A 22,626-nucleotide genomic window follows, 5' to 3' on the forward strand; every position below is an offset into this window, starting at 1 on the left:
ACAGCAAGAGTATGGACATATCCAAGCGCCACTCACTCCTGGTTGAAAACCTGTGTGTGCCCTTCATTCTCACCGCAGAAATCCAACATCCTCTACAGACTGGTCCTTCTGCCTGGCAATCCAGGACCATGATCACTACAGAGAGCATCTCTTACCCACAGACAGAGGGGAGAGGGCAACTGAGCCCAAGGAAGGAAGAGCTTTTGGCCAGGCAGCAGGGCTTCAGCCAAAGGAAAAGATGTCCTCAGCCAGCCTTTTAGGGGAAAGGCCCACCTACCCATCTAGCAAGACCAGCTTCTGGCTCCCTCTGTTCTCTCTGGCTATAAATTCTTCAGCTGCCCTGTCTGTAAGGGATCACATACCCTGGCAGTGATGCTGCACAAATGCTGCAAACGGTATTTTCCCTGGGGGCAAGCAGTCACAAACCAGTCAGTAAGCGCAGGTGCTCCTCATGGAGCTACCTCCAGAGGGATGGAGAGTCCATCCAGTAAATCCAGGCTAAAGACCACTCTGACAAAGGCAGCATCAGGCTGAGAAGCTTCAGCAATAACTTAATCCTTGCTCAAAACGTGGATGGAGATGGCTCTGCAGGTGTTGCAAGGAGACCTCTAATCTTGCCATGGTTCTGGTAAACCAGATAATCAACATGGTGCTTCACCTCTGCAATTTCCCAGAGGTTCCCTGTCACATGCAAATGAGTGGAAATAACAAAGATTTTCTATCAACCTCCTAAAGTCAAAGGATTATCTGAATGGTCTTGTCCTATTAACAGGAAAAGATCCAGAATGCCCTGGGTTGAGGGTGCCCAAAATGAAGTAGGACGCAGGAGAGAGAGAGACTGGTGAGATCACATCTCGGTCAAGATTGAGCAGAGCTTTTCCAGAGGTACCAGCTCTTCCAAAAGACGTGTCCAGCCATGCCTGCCCCATTCAGCAGCAGCTGCTGCAGCAAGAGATAACAGGTGATGAGAGAAACTCACTGTCCCCTCATTTGTTATTTTCAGCAGGGATGTCCCCAGGCAGTGCAGATCCTGGCCCTCCACACCCAGAAGTGCCTCGGTGTTTGCCACATGGGCTGACAGGTCTTCAAGATGCTGTGCTTGGGGAAAAGCCAAAAGTGCAATCTTTTGTCATCAGCATGCTTAACTTTCCTGGGATCAAGGAGCATCAGTGTCCCACACTGACCATCTTCATCTGTTGGACAGGTCTGGAGAGGGGTTAATGACTCAAGTCAAAGCCTGGACTTCTGTCATGGGTGCCAGGTTAAGGGACAACTCATGGGCTTCAGGAAAACCTCTTGCCTCTCTTCTGAGCCTCAAGAGGACTTGGGGCTTCCTGGAACTTGCTCTTCACCAGGAACCACAGGCAGAAGAAACAACTGTCCAACGTGGAAAAGCAGTTCCTGCAGGAGACAGATGCTGAAGTCTGTCAGGAGCACTGATGCCATCTAGGACAGCCTCTCAGGGGAAAGAGGAGCTTCTAAGCTACGAGAGGTTCAGAAGAAATAGCTCCAGAGAACAAAGATGCAACTTGAACTTGAAACAAAAAGGCTTTGCTTCAGCTCAGCCAGGAAACTGAAGAGCGCACAGCCCACACGTACAGAAAGGCTGTATGGGAAGGGAGCGTTGCCTGATCTCATGGATGCAGGAGGTACGTTAGCTAGTTAGCTCTGCTTGCCCAAGCACCGAGGGGGGACAAGAGCTGGAAGAGACAATGCTGCTGTGACACTGGGGAAATATGCACCTCCAAGCAAGCATCATTTACTCACAGCTGGAATTTTTTTCCTTCTTTTCCCCTCTTTTCTGAAGCCAGCAGATTTTGCTAGTTGCGTTTCTTGTCAAACTAAACAAAGCTGCATGCAGGTTTAAGTCAAACATAATTTTATTTCACTAATCAATATGCAGAGAAAAAGCAGCTAGAATTAAACAAACTATATTTCTTCCATTCCTTACTTACTTTCCGGTGAAGTCCCTCCACCTCACTCTCAAACTGTTCCTTCTCCTGCTTGGTTTGGATCTGCGTCTCTCCCAGAATTGATTCCAGCTCCTCATTGCGCTCAACCAAATCCTCATGCTCCTGCTCCAGTTTTTGCAGCTTGTGAAGGAGCTGTGAATTCCTGCCCTCAATGTTTTCAATCACCTCTCGGCACCTACACACCAAAAGACAGACATCACCAAGGCTAGAACTGCTGTGTAAACACATTGACACACATCCAAACCGCTTACCACTGGCCAATGTGTTTTGCACTATGGAATACTTCTGTCCTGCTGATTTCAAGTCTCGCATCCAGCAGGACCTGTGCCTGCTCTTATTTAGGTGGCGATGCATGGGAATTATTGGTGATGGGCTCTACGCAAGTAATGATGAAGGTCTAGGGAGAAAACTGGTCAGGCACAAGGATGCTAACAGCAGAGAGGCAATGGCAAATTCAACTGCTTGAGGTGGAGGAACAGGCTTGGGCAGTTAAGGGGGGCGGGGGGGAGACAGAGGGATGGGATCAGACCCCCTTTCCTCCCTGAACCTGCCAAAGAGGTGCAGCAGCAGCAGCAGCTTCCTGAGCAAACCACAGGAAAATGAAGCTTTGACTTCCCTTAAAAATCTCAGTTTACATATTTAAGTCTGAAAGCCAAGTTTTCTTGGTATACCCCTGGACAGGAACCAAATCCAGAGAAATCTTCCCAGCAACAAAACAATTTTGAAAACAACACTTTTGTTTGCAGAGAGCCACAAAAGCCCAACGCTATTCTTTTAGGAAAGCAACGAAGTGGAGAAAGTACCAGAAAATAGCCCACATTCGTGATACCGAGGGCTACAGACCCACTCAGGACTGCATTACCTCCAAACTTTCTGATCTGGGAGCAGGGGAACAAAGCTGATACCCAAGAGTATTCCAAAGAACCCAATACTTAAAAGCACTCTGCAAGACAGAATACCAGCAACCAGAGCGCCAGATAACCACTGTGAAAATACAACAGGTGAAGAAGGATTTCTAGATTGCTCACCTTTTATGAAGTGTTTCACTACTCTGATATCTGTCATCTTGATCTGAGCCAACTTTGCCTGAAACGTGGTCTCCTTCAACTCCCCCTTCATCCTTTGTGCCCTGTGACTGAAGAGAAAATTAAACGTTAGCACATAATTAAGACAGAAATCTTAGCACAACATGATTCCAAAGCTACCCGAGTCTCTCATAAATGAATAGGAGAGCTAGAAAACATGAGCTACATCTGCAACATCTATCTGCATTAAATAATCCACCAGCCATAGGAGCAAAACCTCCCAAGATCCATAATACGAAAGCACTAGTGGGTATTAGCTTATGCCAACAGACATGCTCTACACATTAGTGTATTTGTTATGCCCAGCGTAAATCCTACATCACACCTGCACAGGATGCACTCACACATATGTAGAAAGGAGAACACAAGTGTTTCTGCACTACAAGCCGTGAGTCTTAATTTATGGCATGGGGCTGAAATGCAGAGGGGGACCTGTTTGCTCAATCTGCTTTCTAGAACAGCAAACAAAAAGCCCTTGAAAATACCTGCAGCGAGGACACTGCGACTTCTTCAGTCTCAGTTGGTGCAGGCAATGGAAGTCCTTGTTTCTCGCTCTTCTGATATTCGCAGATCTCCTCTTTGAGCTGTTCAACCTTCAAAAGGAAAACACTTGCTTTTATTTTTGGAGAACATTCATCTTGCTGTCTTAGGGGAGTAAGAGTCCCCTCAAATTTGCTGTAGATAAACTGCAGATTTATTAATATTAACTACTCAGCTTGAGGGATTGGTTGAGATCATGTGGCTGCTCCAGCTGGGTGGCCTCAGACTATTTAGAGAGGTAAAGAGCAGTAAAAGGCGGAATGCCGTGCTGCGTTAAAGGGTAACGATTTTTCTTCATTTATTTCAATTACTGATCATGCACATGTTGTACATTTGCTTTTACCAAACGGGACTGAGTGCAGAGGAGTAGACAGATGACAACCACTATTTCTGAGGACATCTTTTAGTCTTTGCTGTTATCAATAGGATCAATATAATACTATTATTAGCAGGTAACCGTTCACATCGCACAGTCACTTACTCACTCGCACACTCACTCTTGGCTACCGGTTGGAGCAATAGCTGGGAGGCCAACCCCAGACATTTACTCAGAAGCGCAGGGTCATACCGCAGTGGCTTCTGGATGGGTGTTCGTGAAGTCCTGCAGACAGTGCTCGCCTTCATCAGATGCAGATATAATCCTGTACTCTTCAAGTGTGCCCAGCAGCACACGTGGATGCCATCTGAGCCTCATGCAGTTGATGCCAGGGACCTTGCACAGGTTCAGCGGACCGCTGGTGTCCCAGATTTATCATTTTTTGCAGATTTAACAGCACTGCTAGTTCCTGGAGCTATCAGCCATTGCTAAGCTTTCACACACCACCTTCTCAGCGTGCATTTTTCCTTCCTTCAGCCTCGTGCTATGCCTCCATCCACACCCACAGGCACCTGCAGAGCCCACTCACACAGACTCACTTACGCCACACAGACACCGGATCCTGCACGGTTAAGGCTCAATACTCCAACTGGTGGAGCACACGGCAGGGACAAGGTCAGTGTCCCACAGACCACCAAACTAGAGCCAACTGCCCAGCCCGCTCCTCGCCCAGCAGTCCGTAACTCACAGGCAGGGAAAAAAAAAAAAAAGACTTCAGGATGCAGAACTCCTGTGGCTCGTAATAAAGTACGCTTTCAGCTTCTACAAATGAAAAATCGTGGTTTTCTAATTTCGATGCCAACAGTTAAACCTCATTCCTAAGGAATAAAGGTAATTTGCTTTTAGCTTAACAACGTGGTTGGTTGGAAGTGATCTCAGTCTGGCTACGTTTTTTTTCTGTACAGAGAAAACAATACCTTACATGTCTCTGTACATTTTTGTGTATGTATGTTTCTTTTTTTATATATATTTTTATATGTGTAAACGTGTGTATGTATACATAGTGACTGAAAGAAGCAATGTCCTAAAGCAAACATGATGTTATTTGGAATAAAAAAAATGTAAACTGAGGAATAGGAACTAAATAATATTTTTCTGCAGACCCAGAAACAGACTGTCCTGTAAATACAAGGTTTGAGATTACAGATATGCTTAGACACTATGCCAGGGAAGAACCAGCAACTTTTTTAAATGCAAGGAACAGAACTACATACTAAAATTTTTAAATCTTCAAATGTGAATAAATTATATTCAAGAAAGTAAGTCTTCAATATTATCATAAAGAGATGGGCATGGTATTCTCAGCGATACTTCTATTAATTTAAAAATATTCATTTTAATCCAAGAGACGCACAAGACAGCTGCTGAGCTATCTGTGCAGGGATGGCGTAAGTAATTACAGACTGCTGACAACCAATTATAGGCTGCTGAAGGACTGATATAAAGGGTTTGAGAGTTGAGAACGGAAACGGAATTTGTGCCAAATGACACATTTTAATGGGAAACAGATTGTTATATTAATTCACTATTGGTAGTCTGAGCAAGGAACTATCTTGTTGATAAAGATTATTGCATTTAGAGAATCCTAAATTTATAACGTCAAACATTAAACTAATAGTAATGGCATTCACTTAAGAAAGCCCACACAAAATGAAAAGTTTATCTTCTACTGAGCAAATTAATGTAGCCACATTAAAAAGCCAAAGAGGCTGAGAGGTATCAGAACACGAGCAGAAATTTAAAATTGTTTAAAAAATAGCTAGTATTGGGTTTTAGACTAAGCTTATTCGCTGTCTTTAATAACAGTCCCCCAAAAAAGGTAGAACTGTTTCTTACTATATTTACCCACTTGATTTTGTGCAAACATTGACTAGTAACAGAAAGCACCAAGCTGATCCTGTACACTGGGCACAGGAAAACACGTATTTCAGGGCTCTATGCTGCAAGCCCTAAAGCACATACTCAGTCTGAGCATGCACAGCCCCCTCTGTGTTCAGTGAAGGATCGAACTCTTCCTGCATTGAAGGATGTTACGAGAGATGAACTTTTTTTCCAGGGCTGCAGTAACAGCAGCTGCTTTAAAACACTCTTTGGTTATTTATTCTGCCCGTTTCCCAAAGTTTATTACTCCATGAGCCATGAAACATCAGAACCGCAGCTCTAGAAAGACTCACTATAGAAAAGAGAGGGGAAACAGAGAGGCAGGGCAGGTTAAGGAGTAGGGCTGAGTGTCAGGAGCCAGCCCTGGAGCGTCAGCTACGCAGAGGCTCGTTGGTGCCACAGTAGACCAGGAGATCCAGCAGCAGGAGATGGGTACTCACCAGATCGAGGAACGCTTTCCTTTCCAAGTCGAGCGTTTGGACCCGTGCTCGCAGCGCCAGAATTTCCTTGTCCAGTCTGCTGTTGTGCTCCATGGCCTTCTGTAGCTCAGTCCTGTCTGTACAGAACAGAAAAATCTGGTCACCAACACCGGTTTGGCCCTTGACCAAGCTCAGAGGGGGGCTATCACATGAATAAGGTTTCTGAAATTGCATTACTCTTATGCACAGGTGTATGTGGGCGACAGCACAGAGGGGAGTTCCCCATACATATGGGAACACATTCACTTACTCAAATAGTAGAGGTTTATGTTTCTGGAGATCCAGGTTCAACAGCATTGCTATGTTTATTACAGGAGCACAGCGGTCTCTCCATAGTTATTCCAGGGATTCGGTTTACCTCTAGATCATGGAAAATGCCTCACCTCAGATATTTACGTATGGGTTTCACAAACAACTAGGGTAAGCTTTGAAAAACCCAAACAGCCATTATTTCTTATTTTCATCATCAAGTTCATAATTTGCTGCAAGGAGAAACCCAATCACAGTGTTGTGCTAGCATTAATATTTATGAAGTGGCCAGTACAGTAAAAATTATGGTTGTATACCAACCCTTCAAGCCTGAATTAATAAACATATGCAATCATCACACCAATTAATGCAGACTATCTAGTATTTCAAGTGCAAGAAATAGGAAAAGATGTTTGTATTAGGAGCACACTGACAGAAACGTGTCCACGTATACACTGGTATCCTAATCCTAAGTAAAACTAGTGAGAAGACCATTTTCCTTACAGAAAAGGTGAACAAAGATTTTTCCCTTTTCAGCTTAACACTGGGCACAGGAAATTTCAGCTTCAATTCGACTTTTATTTGGGCAAAAATAAAAACATATCTTCTTTTTTGGTCCCAATCTGGCAAAAAAAAAAAAAAAAAACACAACCCCAAACCTCTGTTTCAAACAAGGATTTTGATGTTGGATTTTCAGTTTTGTAATTTAAGATAAAAGGCAAGAAAGACCTTCTACCAAAGTGTTCATTTTGCTGAAAAGCCTGTTTACTGCCACAGAAAGCCTTGATAAAATTCTGGATCTTCTCTGCTTGTAAATAACACAACTTACCACTCTCTCTGCATTTGTTCACCCCTTCCTCCCGGCTCTCAGGTGCTTGCAGGGCTGACCACGAGGCTGATTCTACAAGGATAATAAAGAGACAGGTTTGCTGTGGCAGTCCTTTTGTATGCTTCTGAACACTAAACTCAACAACATTATTAATGCACTTTGTTAAGTACAGAGTTGAAGGAAAACTAAAGAAAAAAATTAAAGCAGCAGGCAACTAGGCACACAATTTAAAATCTCTAATCACCATCACCAAAGACGCCCAACTGGGCTACAAACTGGCCAGGAGCAATCTTGTATTTTCTCTTCAATGCAAGCAAGCAGCTGCAAGGTATCATTGAACCAAAATACACTGTTTAAGTGGAGTTTTACTTTAGTAAAAAGAGATTTCATTTTAGGTTTTTATTAGAAAATCAATTTATTTATAGAACAGTTGGCTCTGAAGCTCGTCAGGAGCAGAAGGCATGCAGATATACATCATCAGGGAAGCCACTAAGATGTTATAACAATTTTGCACACTAATACTTGCAGCATAATAAACCACACAGACATAACAAGCATTAAACCCTTACTCACAGTTTGGAAAGCCTTATATTCATTTGATACTTAAGAAGATTATAAAACACAGATTTCCCCACGCAGGCTACGATCCACTGAGAGGAGTCGCACGCTGCAGCCCGTCCGTGATCTGGAGAAGCAGTACTGTTTGGAGGCTGCAACACCACCCTCGCTCCATCCCCAGGGACATGTGTATCAATCGATACGCAAAGCAGATGCCCGCAAAGTGCTCATTTCCCTGCCTTTGATTAAAAGGCCGTAAATGATGGGTTTGGAGGCTGGCTAGAAGGTTTAGCTAGGTCCGAGTGTTGTGCGTGAGCTGCGAGGTCAGCATCAGGACCTGTGATTCCCACATAAACCCTGCCCAGGTAGTACCAGTCTCCTGAAGTGAATCAGTCTCTGCAAAGGCACATGGGGCAGGAACGTGTTATCTCATCACATTTTGCTGTTCTTCACTGAAACTGTGCATCAGAGACTTTGGGACAACGTAAGTAACGCAGAGAAAAAGCATCCAGAAACCAGTGTTTTGCTTGGGAAATCTCCTATAGGAAGTAGCAGTGAAGCACCTGGCTTTAGGGACCACTCCAATAGGAGCTTTATCAAGTAGTTTGATTTCCCTCCAGAAAACTGTTTATTTTTACAGTCAGTATTTTTTTTAAAATGTAATACTTAAGGGCTAGTCAACAACAGTTATTTCAATAAGGAGGTTAAGCAAATATTAGCAGTGATAAGAATCTAACCAGTCACATCAAGACTGTTGGTAAGCTCCGGTTATGAGCACTTGCTAACGGCTCCTAACGAGGCAGCATGGCAAACATAGCATCTGAAGAACGTAGAGATGAGTGGTCCAGCTGTGCTAACACTGTGTACTTGGTATTTTAGCTACTCTGTTTCTGGACCAAGTCGTCATTTCCTCTCCATCCCCTCCTAGGGCATGAATTTCTCCCTGTATATGAGCCAGGGAGACGAAGTCAGTCAAGACCCTGCTGCTGTAATCACGGATCAGAAAACCCCAGGACTCAGCTTTCCCCACTCAGAATTAATTGATTTGTGACTGTTAACAACTGTATTCATATCTCCTAGGTACCAGGCTAACATCTGACACCGATTTTTCCACATTACAAGCAGACAGGACACAGGACAGCCTGCCTCCAACTCCCCCAGGTGAGAAGTCCAAGGCTTACACTAACCAGGGGTGGACTAAGTGCAGGCCAGTAATTAGGAGTGGCCACAGGAGAAGTGCTTACCTATTTTGTTCTGCTCCTTTCTTTGTGCATCCAGCTCATCTGTCAACCTCCGGATCTCCTCCTGGGCTGTTATCAGCCTCTGTGTGGCCTCATCCAGATCTTGTTCAACTCTTGCACGTGATGCTTGTTCCCTCTCCAGCTCTTCTCTGTAGGACTGAAACACAAGGGCTAATGCTCCAGCAGAAACAAGATAACCCTCCCAGTGATGTGACCAAGGCACGTCCCCCCTCCACACCACTCCTGACCTGCCAGAACAAGGGTGGCAACACAAACAGAAAGCAGGTGAGCTCGGGGAAGCCACTGCAGAGGCAGGAGACAGACACGCAGTGGATAACCCTCTTCACCACGGACACATGCAAAAACAGAGGTGTTGAACAGCGTGATGCAGCTGCTTCCCTACACAAGGGTCTATTTTTCCCTTCCTGAGACAATGCCATTAATTACAATGCATTTTCAAACACATAATAGATGAGGTTTTCCAAGCAGAGGGCTCCACCACACCCCGTGAGAGTTTGCTCCAAGGACAAGTCAATTCTGCAGGTTTGTGGTCCCATGGCCGTTGTGAGAGCTAGCCCCAAGCCAGCCTGGCACTGCTAAGCTCCTCTCCCAGTCTGCACTTGCTCCTAGAGTGCAGGAGCCAGACTGCTCCCACGGGCCTGTGATTCTGCAGAAAAGTCATTTCTGCTGATATAAAAGGAGCTATTTCTCACCCCGTCAACTTTGGTCCGCTCATCTCCAATGACATTTCTTTGTGGCTACCATTAAAGGCACATGAGTGCTTACAAGCCAGCCCTGACCCAAAGCTGGTGAGATGGTAACCCTGGCTCTCAGCAGAAGCAATTAACTCGTGTAGCACCAGGCTGATGTGGTGGCACAGCCTGAAGTTCAGAGCTCACTCACATCCCGTCAGCTAAAAACAATAAAAAAAACCTCACGGCGTGCTTCAGAACAGGCCCACTGCTTGAAATCTCAACTATGTGCCATGTCATCAGCAAGAAAATGTGCAAGTGTATTACCTTATTCATTGTCTCTCCAGTAAGCTGCGTGGATTCTTGCTGTTGTTGGAGTTCATCATCTAATGTCTGATGAACGTGATCAAACTCATCCTTGCACAGAAAGAGATTTAATAAATCAACACCACCAGAAGGCATGCTGCCACGTATCCCTCGACACCAGTGTGTAGGATTTTCAGTTTCAACATATCTTGATTAGAAGGGGTTTTGTAATCATACCTTATATTTGAAGAGAACATTTCAACCAGAGTTACCCCAAATCCTTGTGAAAATCCCTCAGCTGTCTCAGCTAGTACTGGGAACTCTGCGGGTTCACTACTTTTTTTAAAACCTGTGATCTCCTTAGCATCTTCCTTTTAGAGCCTGTGGGCTCAGCTTTGCCCAAACAAATATATTGGTGCCGAGTATGCTTGACTCACTTTATCAGAGTAACACTGGGTTACTTCCCCATGTCCCTCTCTTTTGAACCACTTATTGAGTTAACAGATTCCTGCTCCCCTGCAGCCTGCACACATGAACCAGCATCAAGGATTTGCTAACGCTCAGGAGGTTGGTTGCCATTAATATTTTGCACCTTGGCTCTAGAGAGCTGAGCATGCTTGTACATGCCATGCCTTCTACCAGAGCTCAGAAAGCATTTCCCCACGTATATATTAGAGATGATGACACAAAGACCCACGTTTGTACCCTGGCTTTTTGCATTAGCGAGGATGCATAAAAAAAAAAAAATCAATTATGCTTGAGCAGTCTAGCTAAAAGCTGCATTCATTTCTGTAACAGACAGGAACGTATCTGGACCTCCAGTCTGAGTGAAACAAGTACGTAACAGGTCATTTGAGAATAAGAAAGGCTACACGTTCCAGTAAACAGAGTAACAAGAGCAATTAACCTATTAACCTGTAACACTGCTGTGACTCTAATGATTCTGTAAAACAAGTGTGATGCTACCCCAAACAATGCAGTGCTTAATCAACAGTTTCTAGTTCACAAGCATGGACAGCAATGACATCATCTGGGGAGGAAAAACAGTCCACCTTAGAGAAACTGTTTTCCTGGAAAAATGTGTCTTTCACCTGGTTTTAAAAACACAGAAAGAAAGGTGCCCAGTAGAAGAACTGCAGAGAAGTTGTGTTTGATTAGCAACGAGGAGCATTAAGCTTATAATGTCTTTTGATCATGCAAGAATACATTTTCCTTTAATAAGTCTCACTCCTCTAAACAGCTGCATGAAAAGTGGGTAAAAGTCAGGTAGTTACAGGCCTGTCTACGTACTAGGGGACTCTGGCACCACGTACCAGGAGGAATTCAAGTAAACTCCACATTGTTCTTCATGCACAGACAGCCTAAGTTATCTCCACGTACAAGACTTTGCCTTAGCTCTCTTTCACCCAGCCCAGCTGCAACAACAATCTCTCCATCTTTATCCAGCATTCAAGACCAGTCTTGTTACAGGCACATGTTCATTACCAGATCATTAGAAAGAACGATCCTGAGAGGGGACTGCTAGGAGAAGTCAGCTGCATCCTCAGAAGGACAAGCTCTGTGCAAGAGGGTTTTGATTCAACACCAGACTTGCAGGCATCTGCATCCTTCATTTGCGCTGGCCCTACTTCCCGTACTCAGCCGTGGCACTGAAGGAAGAGCAAATCCCATCACACCTGGTAGATGCTCGGTAGCAGATGTGATTAACTGGCATTTCATTGGAAGGTTACAGCTCTGCTTCCCCTTTTTAACTACAGTGGGGTTTCTATTACACTGCTTCGCAGGAAAAAATGCAACAAATATTCGTATCAAGTGACAGACATTCACGGGTAGATTATTCGGGATTTGCAGAGAGGCATTTTCTATCCAAGAGTGGGAGACGGCACATCAGAGAAGATCCTCTGCCTCCCTGCAAGCAGATTCTTTCTGAAGGTGTTATTGTACCATGGATGAATCCCGAATGACATCCAACCATACAATAGTTAGGCAGACTAGGACTCTCCTCAGAAAGGGATGCTCTTAAGGTCGGTAAAATACCAAGCGGCACAGAAAAGGCAGATAAAAAGGCAATTGTTCACTGCCTCTTAATACAAGAGCTGGAGAGCATCAAATGAAGCCAGGAGATGTTAGGTTGAATCAAAGGAACTTCATGTGACAGTAACTGAACTGTGAAAGTCCTTGCTACAAGCTGTTGAGGATGTAAGAAAGCTGCATGGGTTTAACAAGCAACCAAATTCATGGAAGAGAAAAATTAATCAAGGACTATTAGACACAACGATAGCACCTCTGGTTCAGACACTGCATGCCACTGGAGGCAAGGGGAGCATTTCTGATGAACTGTCACAACATATCTGCCCTCCTATGACACTGTCTTCTGAGGTTTTGCATTTGGCTTCTGGTCAGATGGCACAAAACAGCTCAAACCAAGCCGAGCTGTGCAGCGGGTGTGCCGAGCCTCCCTCCTCCAGCGAGCTCGCCCAAAAAAGGCCAAGAAGCTTTTCAACTCCAAACCAGTTTTATCAGAATGAAAAACTAGAAACTTAAAACTGTGGAAAGTTCAAGGTAGTGACAGAAGATGAGACAGAAGTGAAACGGTCTGTCCACAAGTTTTCCACCTACTTGTGCCCCAGCAGGCAGCCCTTGCTTCCAGCCAAGTCCGACTTTGGAGGTCACCAAACCCTGCCGGTCCCCTCTGTCCCCAGGAGGGCTTTCCTGTGAAGCCTGGCTGCTCTTTGCAGGGGCTGCAGCTCCTGGCCCTCTCATATCCCCCTTGCAGCCTGGAGCCTTCTCCCCTGAGTTCACCCACTGGGTCCCCAGGTAGGAGCAACTCCTCTCCCTCCAGAGGGGCAACCTGGCCTGGCCACTTCTGACGTGGCAGAAGGAGACTGGGAAGAAGAAGAACCACTTAACGCTCTGTATCACAAATACCGCAGGGCTAAACAGACTCTAGACCTGGCCCAGTGCAGCCATTTTTATGCTCCTGTACATCCGACAGCCACTGCTGTCAGAACTAAGTTATGGATGAGGCCAGCAAGCACAGCAATGCGGGAGAAACAGCTACAAGAGCCAGCAGCTCCTGGGCTCCAGTTCTGTGAAACGGCCATATTGAGGAGTAGGTGGCCGTGGGTGGGAGGGAGGTCTCCCTAAGATTACCAGTCACAAACTGTCTCTCCAACAATGCAGTAGCTGCTGATCCTCCACCATTTGTCAGCGTTCTTCATCTCGACCTCAGAAAGCAAAAAATCAAGACATGGATGGTCCTCTCTAACCTGCCAATCATCAAGTTATGCTGTGAAATTTATTTACTGAACTCAGTTTGTAAGCAGAGGTTTCCTTAACTTCCATCCTCTAGCTCAGCAGCTAGAAGACAAGGGAAGAGTTTTAACCTTACCTTAAGTATAGGAAAGGTTTTTTTCATAAATTAATGATTTTCAGGGGAACTCAGTCACCTGAAATTAAATACTGGATCAGGAAATTAAGATTAGTAGAAAGTCATTATTACCCAGTGAAGATCGTCAGACCAACTATATCACAAACTCATCAACATTCGCTCTGTTAAAATTAATCCTATTCACTATCCCTATGCAGGATGTGGGAGCAAATCAAGTGTAAATACACAAGTGTGAAAACTAATAAAGAAATCAACTTCAGCATTAAGAATTCACAGTGTCCTCACAGATAGGAGAAATATTTTTACTTAAAAAAATATCTCAAAGACAACCTTTTCCCCAGCGCGCCTTCAGTCAGCTTGAGCAGCTAAAGCAGGAGGTACCTGAAGCTGTGCCGCACACAGCCTGTCTACGTAGCTGTGTGAATTCAACTTCTGATCTGCGATCTCCAGTTTCTCCAGCAGCGTCATTCTTTCTACCAGTAAGTAAGCAATCTGTTCGCTGGCATTACCGTGAGCTATTTCGGACAAGCCTTCCTGTTCCAGCATCTCCTCGACCTCCTTCAGCTGGGCTTCTGCAAGACAAGGCTTTCTGTGAGCAGAGGAAAAAATAAAGCCCAATTCCTTCCAGATCTGTGTGCTAGCTCCTCTAAACACTCCCCACCACCACAGCCCTGGAGCTCACCAACAGCTCATAAAACATTTAGTCTCTTCTCCTGCTTCTCACCTCCCACTCTGCCTGCTATCCCCTGTTCTTCTCTCAGCCCTATTCCCTCTGTCCCAGCGTCTCTGATCTGTCCCAACGTCTCTGCTCCCAACCACTACCCTGCCTGCCAAGCAAGTGATAGGACCTGCTACATCTAGACTGAGTTCTTCTGCCTTGTTTTAAGTGGGAGAGTTATTCTGACCATTTTCCTCTACCCAACGACTAAGTTTCACCAACCTGGTTATCCCCAGCCCTTTTACCCCTTAATACAGTTTGGTGGAAATTAAACAACAGATTAAAAAGGCATTGAGAGAAACCAGATGGACAGACAATCACATAAACATTTTCTTTGGCAGAAGAGGCACAAAATACCGTATCACTCATATAAGAGAACATCACTATTTTCCTAAGGACTGTCTGGTAGGGAGGTGGATCTGCATATCAGGAGTTGGACTCAATGACCTTTAAAGGGCCCTTCCAACCCAAACTGTTCTATGATCTTATTTTTCCCCACGCACAGCAGTGATGCACAGCAGCACCTGGTGCATTATGCGCAGCCTCACCTGGTGCATTATGCACAGCGGGGATCAGGGTGCTGGATCCCATGGGATACAGTAGGAAAGAGTGGTGAGGAACCAACGAGGGCCTGAAGTGGAGTCAGAGAAAGAGCACCCCGTGGGCACAAAGGGACTCGGAGTACTTCTTAAGACATGACTTTAGAAATCACTCCCTGAACAGCGTTCCTGACCCATTCCTCCAAAACCAGCTATAAACCCAGGCTAAGGACTGCTTCTGGTAACACAGACCTGTTGTTTGAAGGTCTCCTGTAGGATTAAAGGAGCAAAAAATCCTTTTAGAATTAGCCTATCAATTCTTCACCGTTTATCCCAAAATTATAGCTAGGAGGACTCTGTACTGGGAAAAACTTCAAGATTCAATGGCCTCCAAGGCAAATAGATGGCAACAACATTTGCAAGAGAAGTTGGTTTATGGCTAGGCACCGTTGTGTTTGTGCAACAAACAGTAGTTAAAAAGAGCTCCTCATGTGCGTGGTTGGAAATTTATCTGCCAGGAGAATATGAGGAACCTCTGGTCTCCTGCATGGTCAGGGCAGCAATGCCCGCACTGGATCCAATAGCTTGTCAAGCTAAGGAAGCATTTTTCAAAACCTCTCTATTTAATTCTTATTAAAAAGAAAACCAACAAACCCTGCTCCCAATTTCTAGCCCAAACCAGATTATGAAGGTTTCCAAGTGCTGTAGGATGGGAACTGGGGGGAGTTGTGGGGTTTTTATGGAGGAAGGAGGGATATTCACACTCTTTCACTGCTTAGGGAGCTAGAGTTAGACATCTGAAGTTAAGCAGAGCAAATAATCCTCATACTCTTACACAGGACACATACACAGCTCTGGACAAATCTGTTCCTCGCTTCCATACAATGGATTTAACAGAGGACCCAGTGCAATCACATCCTAAGGCTCAAATCAATTGCATGTTTCCACTCTGCATTTTGAAGCCAGCTCTGTCCAGCCCTATGAATGGAAAACACCCTGCGGTTTCCCGTTTGCCTTCCCCTGTGGTTACAAATTACAGCTTGTTCAATGAAGGGGTCAAACATGGCTGACTTGCAGCTTTCCTCTGTAAAGCAGAGCAAAATATTGTGTTTTGCAATTTAAAAATAGCTGGCTGCTTGCTCCATATGCATTATGAAGAGCCCACAGCTCATACTCAACGGAAAAATCCCCTTGCCTTCAACTTGCTTTGCAGTTTCCTCCCAGTTTTGCCAAATCCCATCTAAAATAAGCTGAAAGCTGCTCTGCTTTATGGTCAAAAACAAGACAGCCATCTCCCTTTAGGACCAATGATCTGAACTCATACGGTGGCTCCTACACTGACAGTTACTTGCAAGTACTTCCCCTACACCTAAGCAGTATGGTTTGGGGTAACAAGACCTAGAAATTCTCCACAGGCTGAAGAGGAAAACGATTTGGGAGGATGAGGGGAGTCTGGTGTACGCAAGACAGATCACGTGCTTGTGAAAGCCCACTAACTTCTTACGAGTATCTCAAACACCTTCCCTACCACATCCAACGTGTCCTATTTGAGAAGAGCAAACACCTCGTACAAGCAATGTTATACCGCTGCACTGACATGTTCCCACCAGCATGTATCTCCTGCACCACCTCTGCACTCGCTTCTTTGGAAGCCAGCTTTATATTTGCAAAGGTGTCTAACCCCAGGAAGTTTCTCAGAAATAAGCAGTTCACCGGTATCCTCACACCCACGACAGACGTTGCATCCTCTCGTCCACGTTGGGTACGTTTAAGCAGTACAGCTGTTACAATAAACAAGCTCAGGCCACAACTAGTTATTCTTTTTGTTTCACTTTTTAAACAAATCAAGGCAAGCCCCCAACAGCGTTGCATTTTACTGCCATCACATTTGTTTTTCAGAAAGGCTTCTGGTAATGCAGCGCATGAGTTATCGATCTGCCCTCCAAAAACACCGAGGCATATTTGACAAGAACCATCAGAAACGAATTATGAACTGCCTCGAGGAAAGGAAAAATTTCACTCTGGGCAGAGGTACCAAATGAGGTAAAGCTCAGATCAATAGCCCAACATAAAACCGGCAGTGGCTGCTCTCTGCAGTAACCCTTTGAGCCTGTTCCAGGCAAGAAGTAAATGTGTAAGCAGAAACTTACTTTTTATGGTTAGAAACAGCTTTTAGCAGATCGAATTGCTCCCAGTGATCCTCAGACCAAGCAGAGCTTCTGATCTGTTTGGCTGCTTTTGGAAGAGGGAGTGTGCTCAGTCCCGAGAGCCCATCCAAGTGATCTCCTGCATTTACCCGAGTCTTTGCCTCTTCCCTTCCCAATCTCTCAGCTCCCCAAAGCTGGGACTCCCAACTGTCACTACAGGCAAGATCAGGACAGATCTTGTCCACTTGCACCTCACCATTCGCAGGTCAGGCCCCTCCTTTGTACCACAGGCTTGAACCAGCCTCTGTCCTCAACTGCCTGTTCCCATCTGAACTCGTTATCATTTCAAGCCTCCCAAAAGCTCCCTACCACCATCCTCTGTTCTTGCCTTGCCCACGTTTTTCTTTAACAATCCCAGTAGACTGGGGTCTGCCTTTCCACAATGCCCTTCTCCAGCCCTGTTTCCAGCCTGATCTGCAGTATCATCTTGTCCTTACTAAAGACAAGCAGCCACCCCTCAAAAATACGAGGAGTAAGGCCCAGAGGACAATCAACTTTAGTTCAAGACCTTCAGCCTGTCCTACAACCCACAGGGCTCAGGAGGCATCTCTGGGTTGGTTTGCACAAACTCTGATGGAAAGCAGAGGCCCAGGGAATAGACGCAGTGATGCGGCATCAAGCCCTGCAGCAGAGATACATGAGAGACCCGGAGCAGGCAAAGGCCTGACAGAAGTCTTTGAGAAAGTGCAGCAGCTAAAGCACAAGCACATCAAAGCACAAGCACATCCATCCCCTCTGTGCCAGAGATGGCCAGTGTTTGGGGGTTTTTTTGTGAAGAGGCTGACCTGCAAAGCAAAAGGCCAGTCCCTCAAGAAAACAATCTACAAGCATGCCAAAACACATCAGGGCTGGCACCCCTCGCTGCACAGGACAGTCTGGTGGAAGGCAGGGCTTCATCCACTGCCCAGATCACTAAATTATCAATGCATATCACAGGACCGCAGCTAATGCCATCAGTAAGGTAATAAAAAGCCTTAAAAACCAAAGTCTGACAGTGCAAACCCAAAACAAACTCCTCCAGAAAGCTGCACAGAAGCACCATACGGCACCAAAGCACCGCAGAACCACAAAAATCTCTTGGGGACAGCTTGCTTGCAATTAGCAACCTACCAGGGTAATGGACATGGATCTCTGTTTCCATTCGAGTGTTAATCATTGCTCAACAGCCACAAGAATCCTTAAAAAAAAAAATGGAACAAGTCCAAAGGAGCAGAGCCACTACGAGGAAATAAATGCAAAGCCAGCTTTTGGGACATTTTTTGTCATTCGCCTGCCACCTCGTGGGGAAGATGAGAGAAGAACCAGTAATAGAGCTCTCTGCCATGGCGATGCTCGCGAAGGCTCATTAGTCATTTAAACCCTTGCGTACCAGCATTTTCAACACTAAAGGATGGCTCTACGTGCACAGAGGAACCACATTTTCAGGCAGTGCTTAAGCACACCCATCTTTGAAAAGTCTCTCCATCAGATGTGCTCCCTGAAACCCGCAGGCTGGCCAAAACTGAACAGAGACTCAAAACTGCAATCGATTTCCCAAAATTCCCATACTGGCCTCCCCAGATAACACATGCATAACAAAGAAACTGTTCAAGCTGTGCTATCACCCCCAGTTTTACCTTAAGCCCAGAGTAACACACACCACAAAAGGAGGAGTTAATGATAACGGTGTGCTATTAGCAGTACTCAAAGCACAACAGAAGACTAGGAAGACCAAAGAAAATCAAGAACTAAACCCAGCAAAATATATTTGCCCTTACTGGAAGTGATTCCAGGGTTTGAGAAGAAAGCAAATCATTTGAAGTGAAATAATTTGTTTTAAACAAAATGACTATACTAAAATAAGCACCCAGGACAAGTTCTGAGTCACCATCACAAACATACCACCGTCCTCCAAAGCTGTTTTAAAAAACGTGGACATTGTCTAAACCAAAGCCAACGGCAAACTCACTGACTTCAGTGGGAACACAGCTCGACACTCAGTTACCTGAGGAGTCACCATCAAATAATTTAGAGTTGGAAAACAAACAGCACCATCAATTCTGTTCTTCAAACAGCCTCTGGAAGATGCTTAGTGCAACAACGGAGCCACATGAAGTGAGAAACTGCCCGATTCACTGAATAAAGGCAGTAAAAGCAGACAAGAACCTGTAAGTCAATTACAAATCAGTTCTAATATTTCATTAACACTTCTGCCAACCTTCTAAACAACATACCACACACGCTGGTCTAGCAGAACTCACTGAGAAACGCTGCTTTGCTCTCAAAGAAGCTTTAAACCGGCTCTGCTGAAGGACTCATACACCACTACCTGTTAACGCATCTCCTTGGACCGTGTTTTGGAGGGAAAGGATTACCCTGCTGCAGCTGCAGCCGCGTCAGCTCGAGCCTGAGCTGTTCATTTTCTTTTTCATATTCAGTGGTGATAGCGTCCCGTTCCTCCGTCAGGTTACGGACATGACCCACATAGCTTTCCACCTAGGAATAAAGAAAACATCGCTATACCTGAGTGCATTTGCCAATGCCTGGCCAGCAAGTTGTTGGTGCAAATAGCTCAATCCCCCAATATTTACAGGATAACCCCAAACTTTTGCAGGACGCTACTTCTTTATGCCTTTGTAACATCTAGGGATGTTAAAAACTCGACTGAAAGGTCTGGAGGGCAGGAGGGAATGGCGGTACGAAGGTGCTGGGATGCAGGGGACTCCCAGCCCCGGCTCTGTGGGAGACAGCGGGCTCACCGGGTGCTTTTCGGTGCCCCAACGCGAGGAGCCAGGCCATACACCCGTGCGTTCTTGAGGGCAAGAGGAAAGCAGCTTTTGGCCGTGAGCACCCACGAACCTGCTGCTGCAAAAAGAGGGAGAAACGGGCGCGTTTGGGCCCGGACGGGTTAAAACCCGAAGGGGTAACTCTGGCTCCTTCTCCCGGCCCTTACGTCTCTCATCTCCTCCGCCCGCCGCCGCTCCAGGTCGCCGAGACGGGCTTCGGCGCGGCGCAGCAGCCGCCAGGCCAGGCCCAGCTGCTCCTCGGCCGGGGCGGCGGGGTCGGCGCCCTCCGCCCGCAGCCAGCGGCGGACGGTCTCCGCCGGCACCGGGGCCTCCGCCTGCGGGGAAACCGAGAGCAGCCATGAGCGACGCGGGCCCGGCGGACCGGACCGCCACCCCACCCCTCCCCATCCCCATCCCCCCGCCCGGGCACCCACCGGGGCGGCGGCGGCCGCCTCCATGCGGCGCGGGCCTGGGCCGCCGCCCGGCCCCCGCTCCCGGCGCCATGGCAACGGGAGGCCCCGAGCGCCCCGCCCCTCCGGCCGGCGGGGAAGGCCACGCCCCTGCGCGCCTAAGCCGCGCCCCTCCGTCCCTTGGGACACGCCCCTCGGCGGCAGAGCGGCAAGAGCAGCGACCGTCCCTCCTCTCCTTCAGGTGACCGAGGAAGGTCCTGGCCGTAGAACCGGCGCCTCCGCTAGGCCAGCGCTTCAAGTCCGCCGCACAACCGAAGGATCTGCCGGAAGACTGCTGCTAGCTGCACAGACTCGGCAAACCAGGCAGAAGGTTTTTCTGATTTTCTCCTAAACCCCAAGTGAAGCTGCCGGAGATGAAGGGCTTCCCTCGAGGTAAGACAAGTGCACGCAGCGCAGACGGAGAAACTGCAAGGGACAAAGCAGGCTTTGTTCTGCAGAGCTGACTCACCAGCTGCGCGCAAGAAGATGGCAGAGAAAGGAAAAGACGACCAAGAGGGATGCTGCAGCGCACGGCGAGGACCTTCGACTGAGCGGAGTCTGGGACGCTCAGAAAGCGACGCACAGATGGTCCCGGACCTGCAGGAGCCGCTTCCTACTTCTGGAACCACAACCGGCATCCCCAAAAGAGAAGGGCCAGTGCCCAAACGCTGCCAGCGCTAGTGGCCTTGGTGGGATGGGAGCTCTCCAGGTCTTAGTTCAACTTCCTGCTCAAAACGGGACTGTCTCCGACACTGGATCGGGATGGCTGTGGCTTAGTTTGAGTTTTGAAAGTCTCCCCAACCTGGCCTTCACCCCCCTCCTGAGGGAGGAGCAGACATTACGCAGGGATGCCCACAGCAGTGTTCCCGAGTCGAACGGTGCAGCCCCTGGAGACCCCCGCAGGGTCTGAGACAGGTGATGCCCAAGTTTTCTCCTCAAAAAGCTGAGATTATTTCTCTCCTTCACAGACTCCTTCCAGAGAAAGACCAGAACACTCCAAAGACAGCGTTTGTTGCACTTCTCCCACCCCTTGTTCTAACAGTCCTGCAAGGGCGCGTTCAATTTACACAAGTTTTTATATTCTCATCTTTGCCAGCCCACCCCTGCTTGTAAGTGCGAGACTCCAAATAAAGACAACGGAAACCCTTAAACTAGCAGGACTCGACGATCACATTCATTACGTACTGGAAGATGAAGACAGGCAGCTCTCGGAGCTCATGAGCGCATACAACACATGTGCAGGACATTCCACCTTCTCCTTCCCCATCTGCACGTCTCTGACGGGCACGTCCCACATCTATGGACGGCCTCCACTTCAGTTCTCTCTCCACCTTCTGCAAGTATCAGTCCCAGCCATGTAGAAATTGTTAGTTCTTTCTCCCGACTCAGTTACTAGCTGGATCTCAGCACTCCTGACTAATCTGGACTGTTTCTCCCATCACTGAACACATCCTCCCTGCACACCCTGAGTCCTTTAGTGTCCAATGCTCCCTGCTGATCCACTGGGCCCATCCTCACGCTCTTTTCTTGCTCTTCTGGTTTCTTATCCTCATTTTATGAGCACGCCTAATTTTCAGGTGATCAGCGTTATTATAGAAGTTACCTTCTTGAACTCTCGGTGGTTTTAAATAGAGCACAGTCTCACCTCTGGAAAGGCTTCAGCACGAGAACTGCATTCTTGTGCATTACTGTCCTTCTTTACAGACTTCCAGTGAATTTATTTCAAGGAAAGCATGTAAGTAGACAATGGGCAGTGGCAGAGCTGCAGTTAAGTTTTTTTTACCACAAAATTGCAGACTTTGCTTCTTGCAAGCATGAGAAATATATGCTTAGAAGTTGGTAGTCCTTTAGATTTAGAGAAAACCAGGAATGCCCCGGTTCTAACTGCCTCCCATTTTAATTCCACCCAAACAGCCACAAGGCAGGTCTCCTCCCAAGGCTGATCACCGCTACCGCTTTCACCTCCCCACCCTCACTGCCCACTCCTCCTCCAACCTCTTGTACCCAAGACACGCTCAGAGAGCCCCGCTTGTGCTCAGTGCCACGTGTCTCCTTGCCTTTACCCCCCCAGCAACTACTAACACCCACAATGGAAGGAAAACCTTTGTGAAACCACTGGTTTAGGGACACTGCTACAGTACCTATATTTTTGAACTGTGTTTCTGAGCAGAGTTCTTGAAGCGTAGGTCCACTGGATCTCTCCTGGAGCAACAGATGCTCTCTCCAAAGTTGTTACCTCGTTTCTCCTTCATCCTCTGCCACACTTGTTTCACCGTCCACTTTCAATACCAGCCGATTGACAGCTCTGCTGCCCAGTCATAAAAACAGAACATCTTATTTTCTGCAAA

The 22,626-nt window shown here is 46.7% G+C and overlaps 1 protein-coding gene across 13 annotated transcripts in view; it reads right to left on the bottom strand.

The window, feature by feature from the left end:
- Window positions 1-22,583, bottom strand: part of CCDC30 (coiled-coil domain containing 30) — a 39,522-nt gene extending 16,939 nt beyond the window's left edge. For 4 of the 13 annotated variants that reach the window (XM_072883884.1, XM_072883896.1, XM_072883885.1 and 1 more), the window contains exons 1-11: window positions 20,264-20,305; window positions 19,997-20,164; window positions 19,419-19,539; window positions 13,982-14,172; window positions 10,231-10,320; window positions 9,215-9,368; window positions 7,413-7,484; window positions 6,296-6,411; window positions 3,544-3,651; window positions 3,002-3,108; window positions 1,956-2,148 (exon numbers count right to left, since the gene is read on the bottom strand). In XM_072883884.1, coding sequence (XP_072739985.1) covers window positions 1,956-2,148; window positions 3,002-3,108; window positions 3,544-3,651; window positions 6,296-6,411; window positions 7,413-7,484; window positions 9,215-9,368; window positions 10,231-10,320; window positions 13,982-14,172; window positions 19,419-19,539; window positions 19,997-20,164; window positions 20,264-20,287 — 1,344 coding nt within the window. In that variant the 5' untranslated portion in view covers window positions 20,288-20,305. Of the gene's footprint in view, window positions 1-1,955; window positions 2,149-3,001; window positions 3,109-3,543; window positions 3,652-6,295; window positions 6,412-7,412; window positions 7,485-9,214; window positions 9,369-10,230; window positions 10,321-13,981; window positions 14,173-14,866; window positions 15,128-19,048; window positions 19,185-19,372; window positions 19,540-19,996; window positions 20,165-20,263; window positions 20,315-22,419 lie in introns of those variants that run through there. The other 9 variants (XM_072883887.1, XM_072883888.1, XM_072883891.1 and 6 more) reach the window with 9 other exon arrangements.
- Window positions 22,584-22,626: the final 43 nt, after the last annotated feature.

Source organism: Ciconia boyciana, chromosome 19 (genome assembly GCF_034638445.1).
Source record: "Ciconia boyciana chromosome 19, ASM3463844v1, whole genome shotgun sequence".
Classification (NCBI taxonomy): domain Eukaryota; kingdom Metazoa; phylum Chordata; class Aves; order Ciconiiformes; family Ciconiidae; genus Ciconia; species Ciconia boyciana.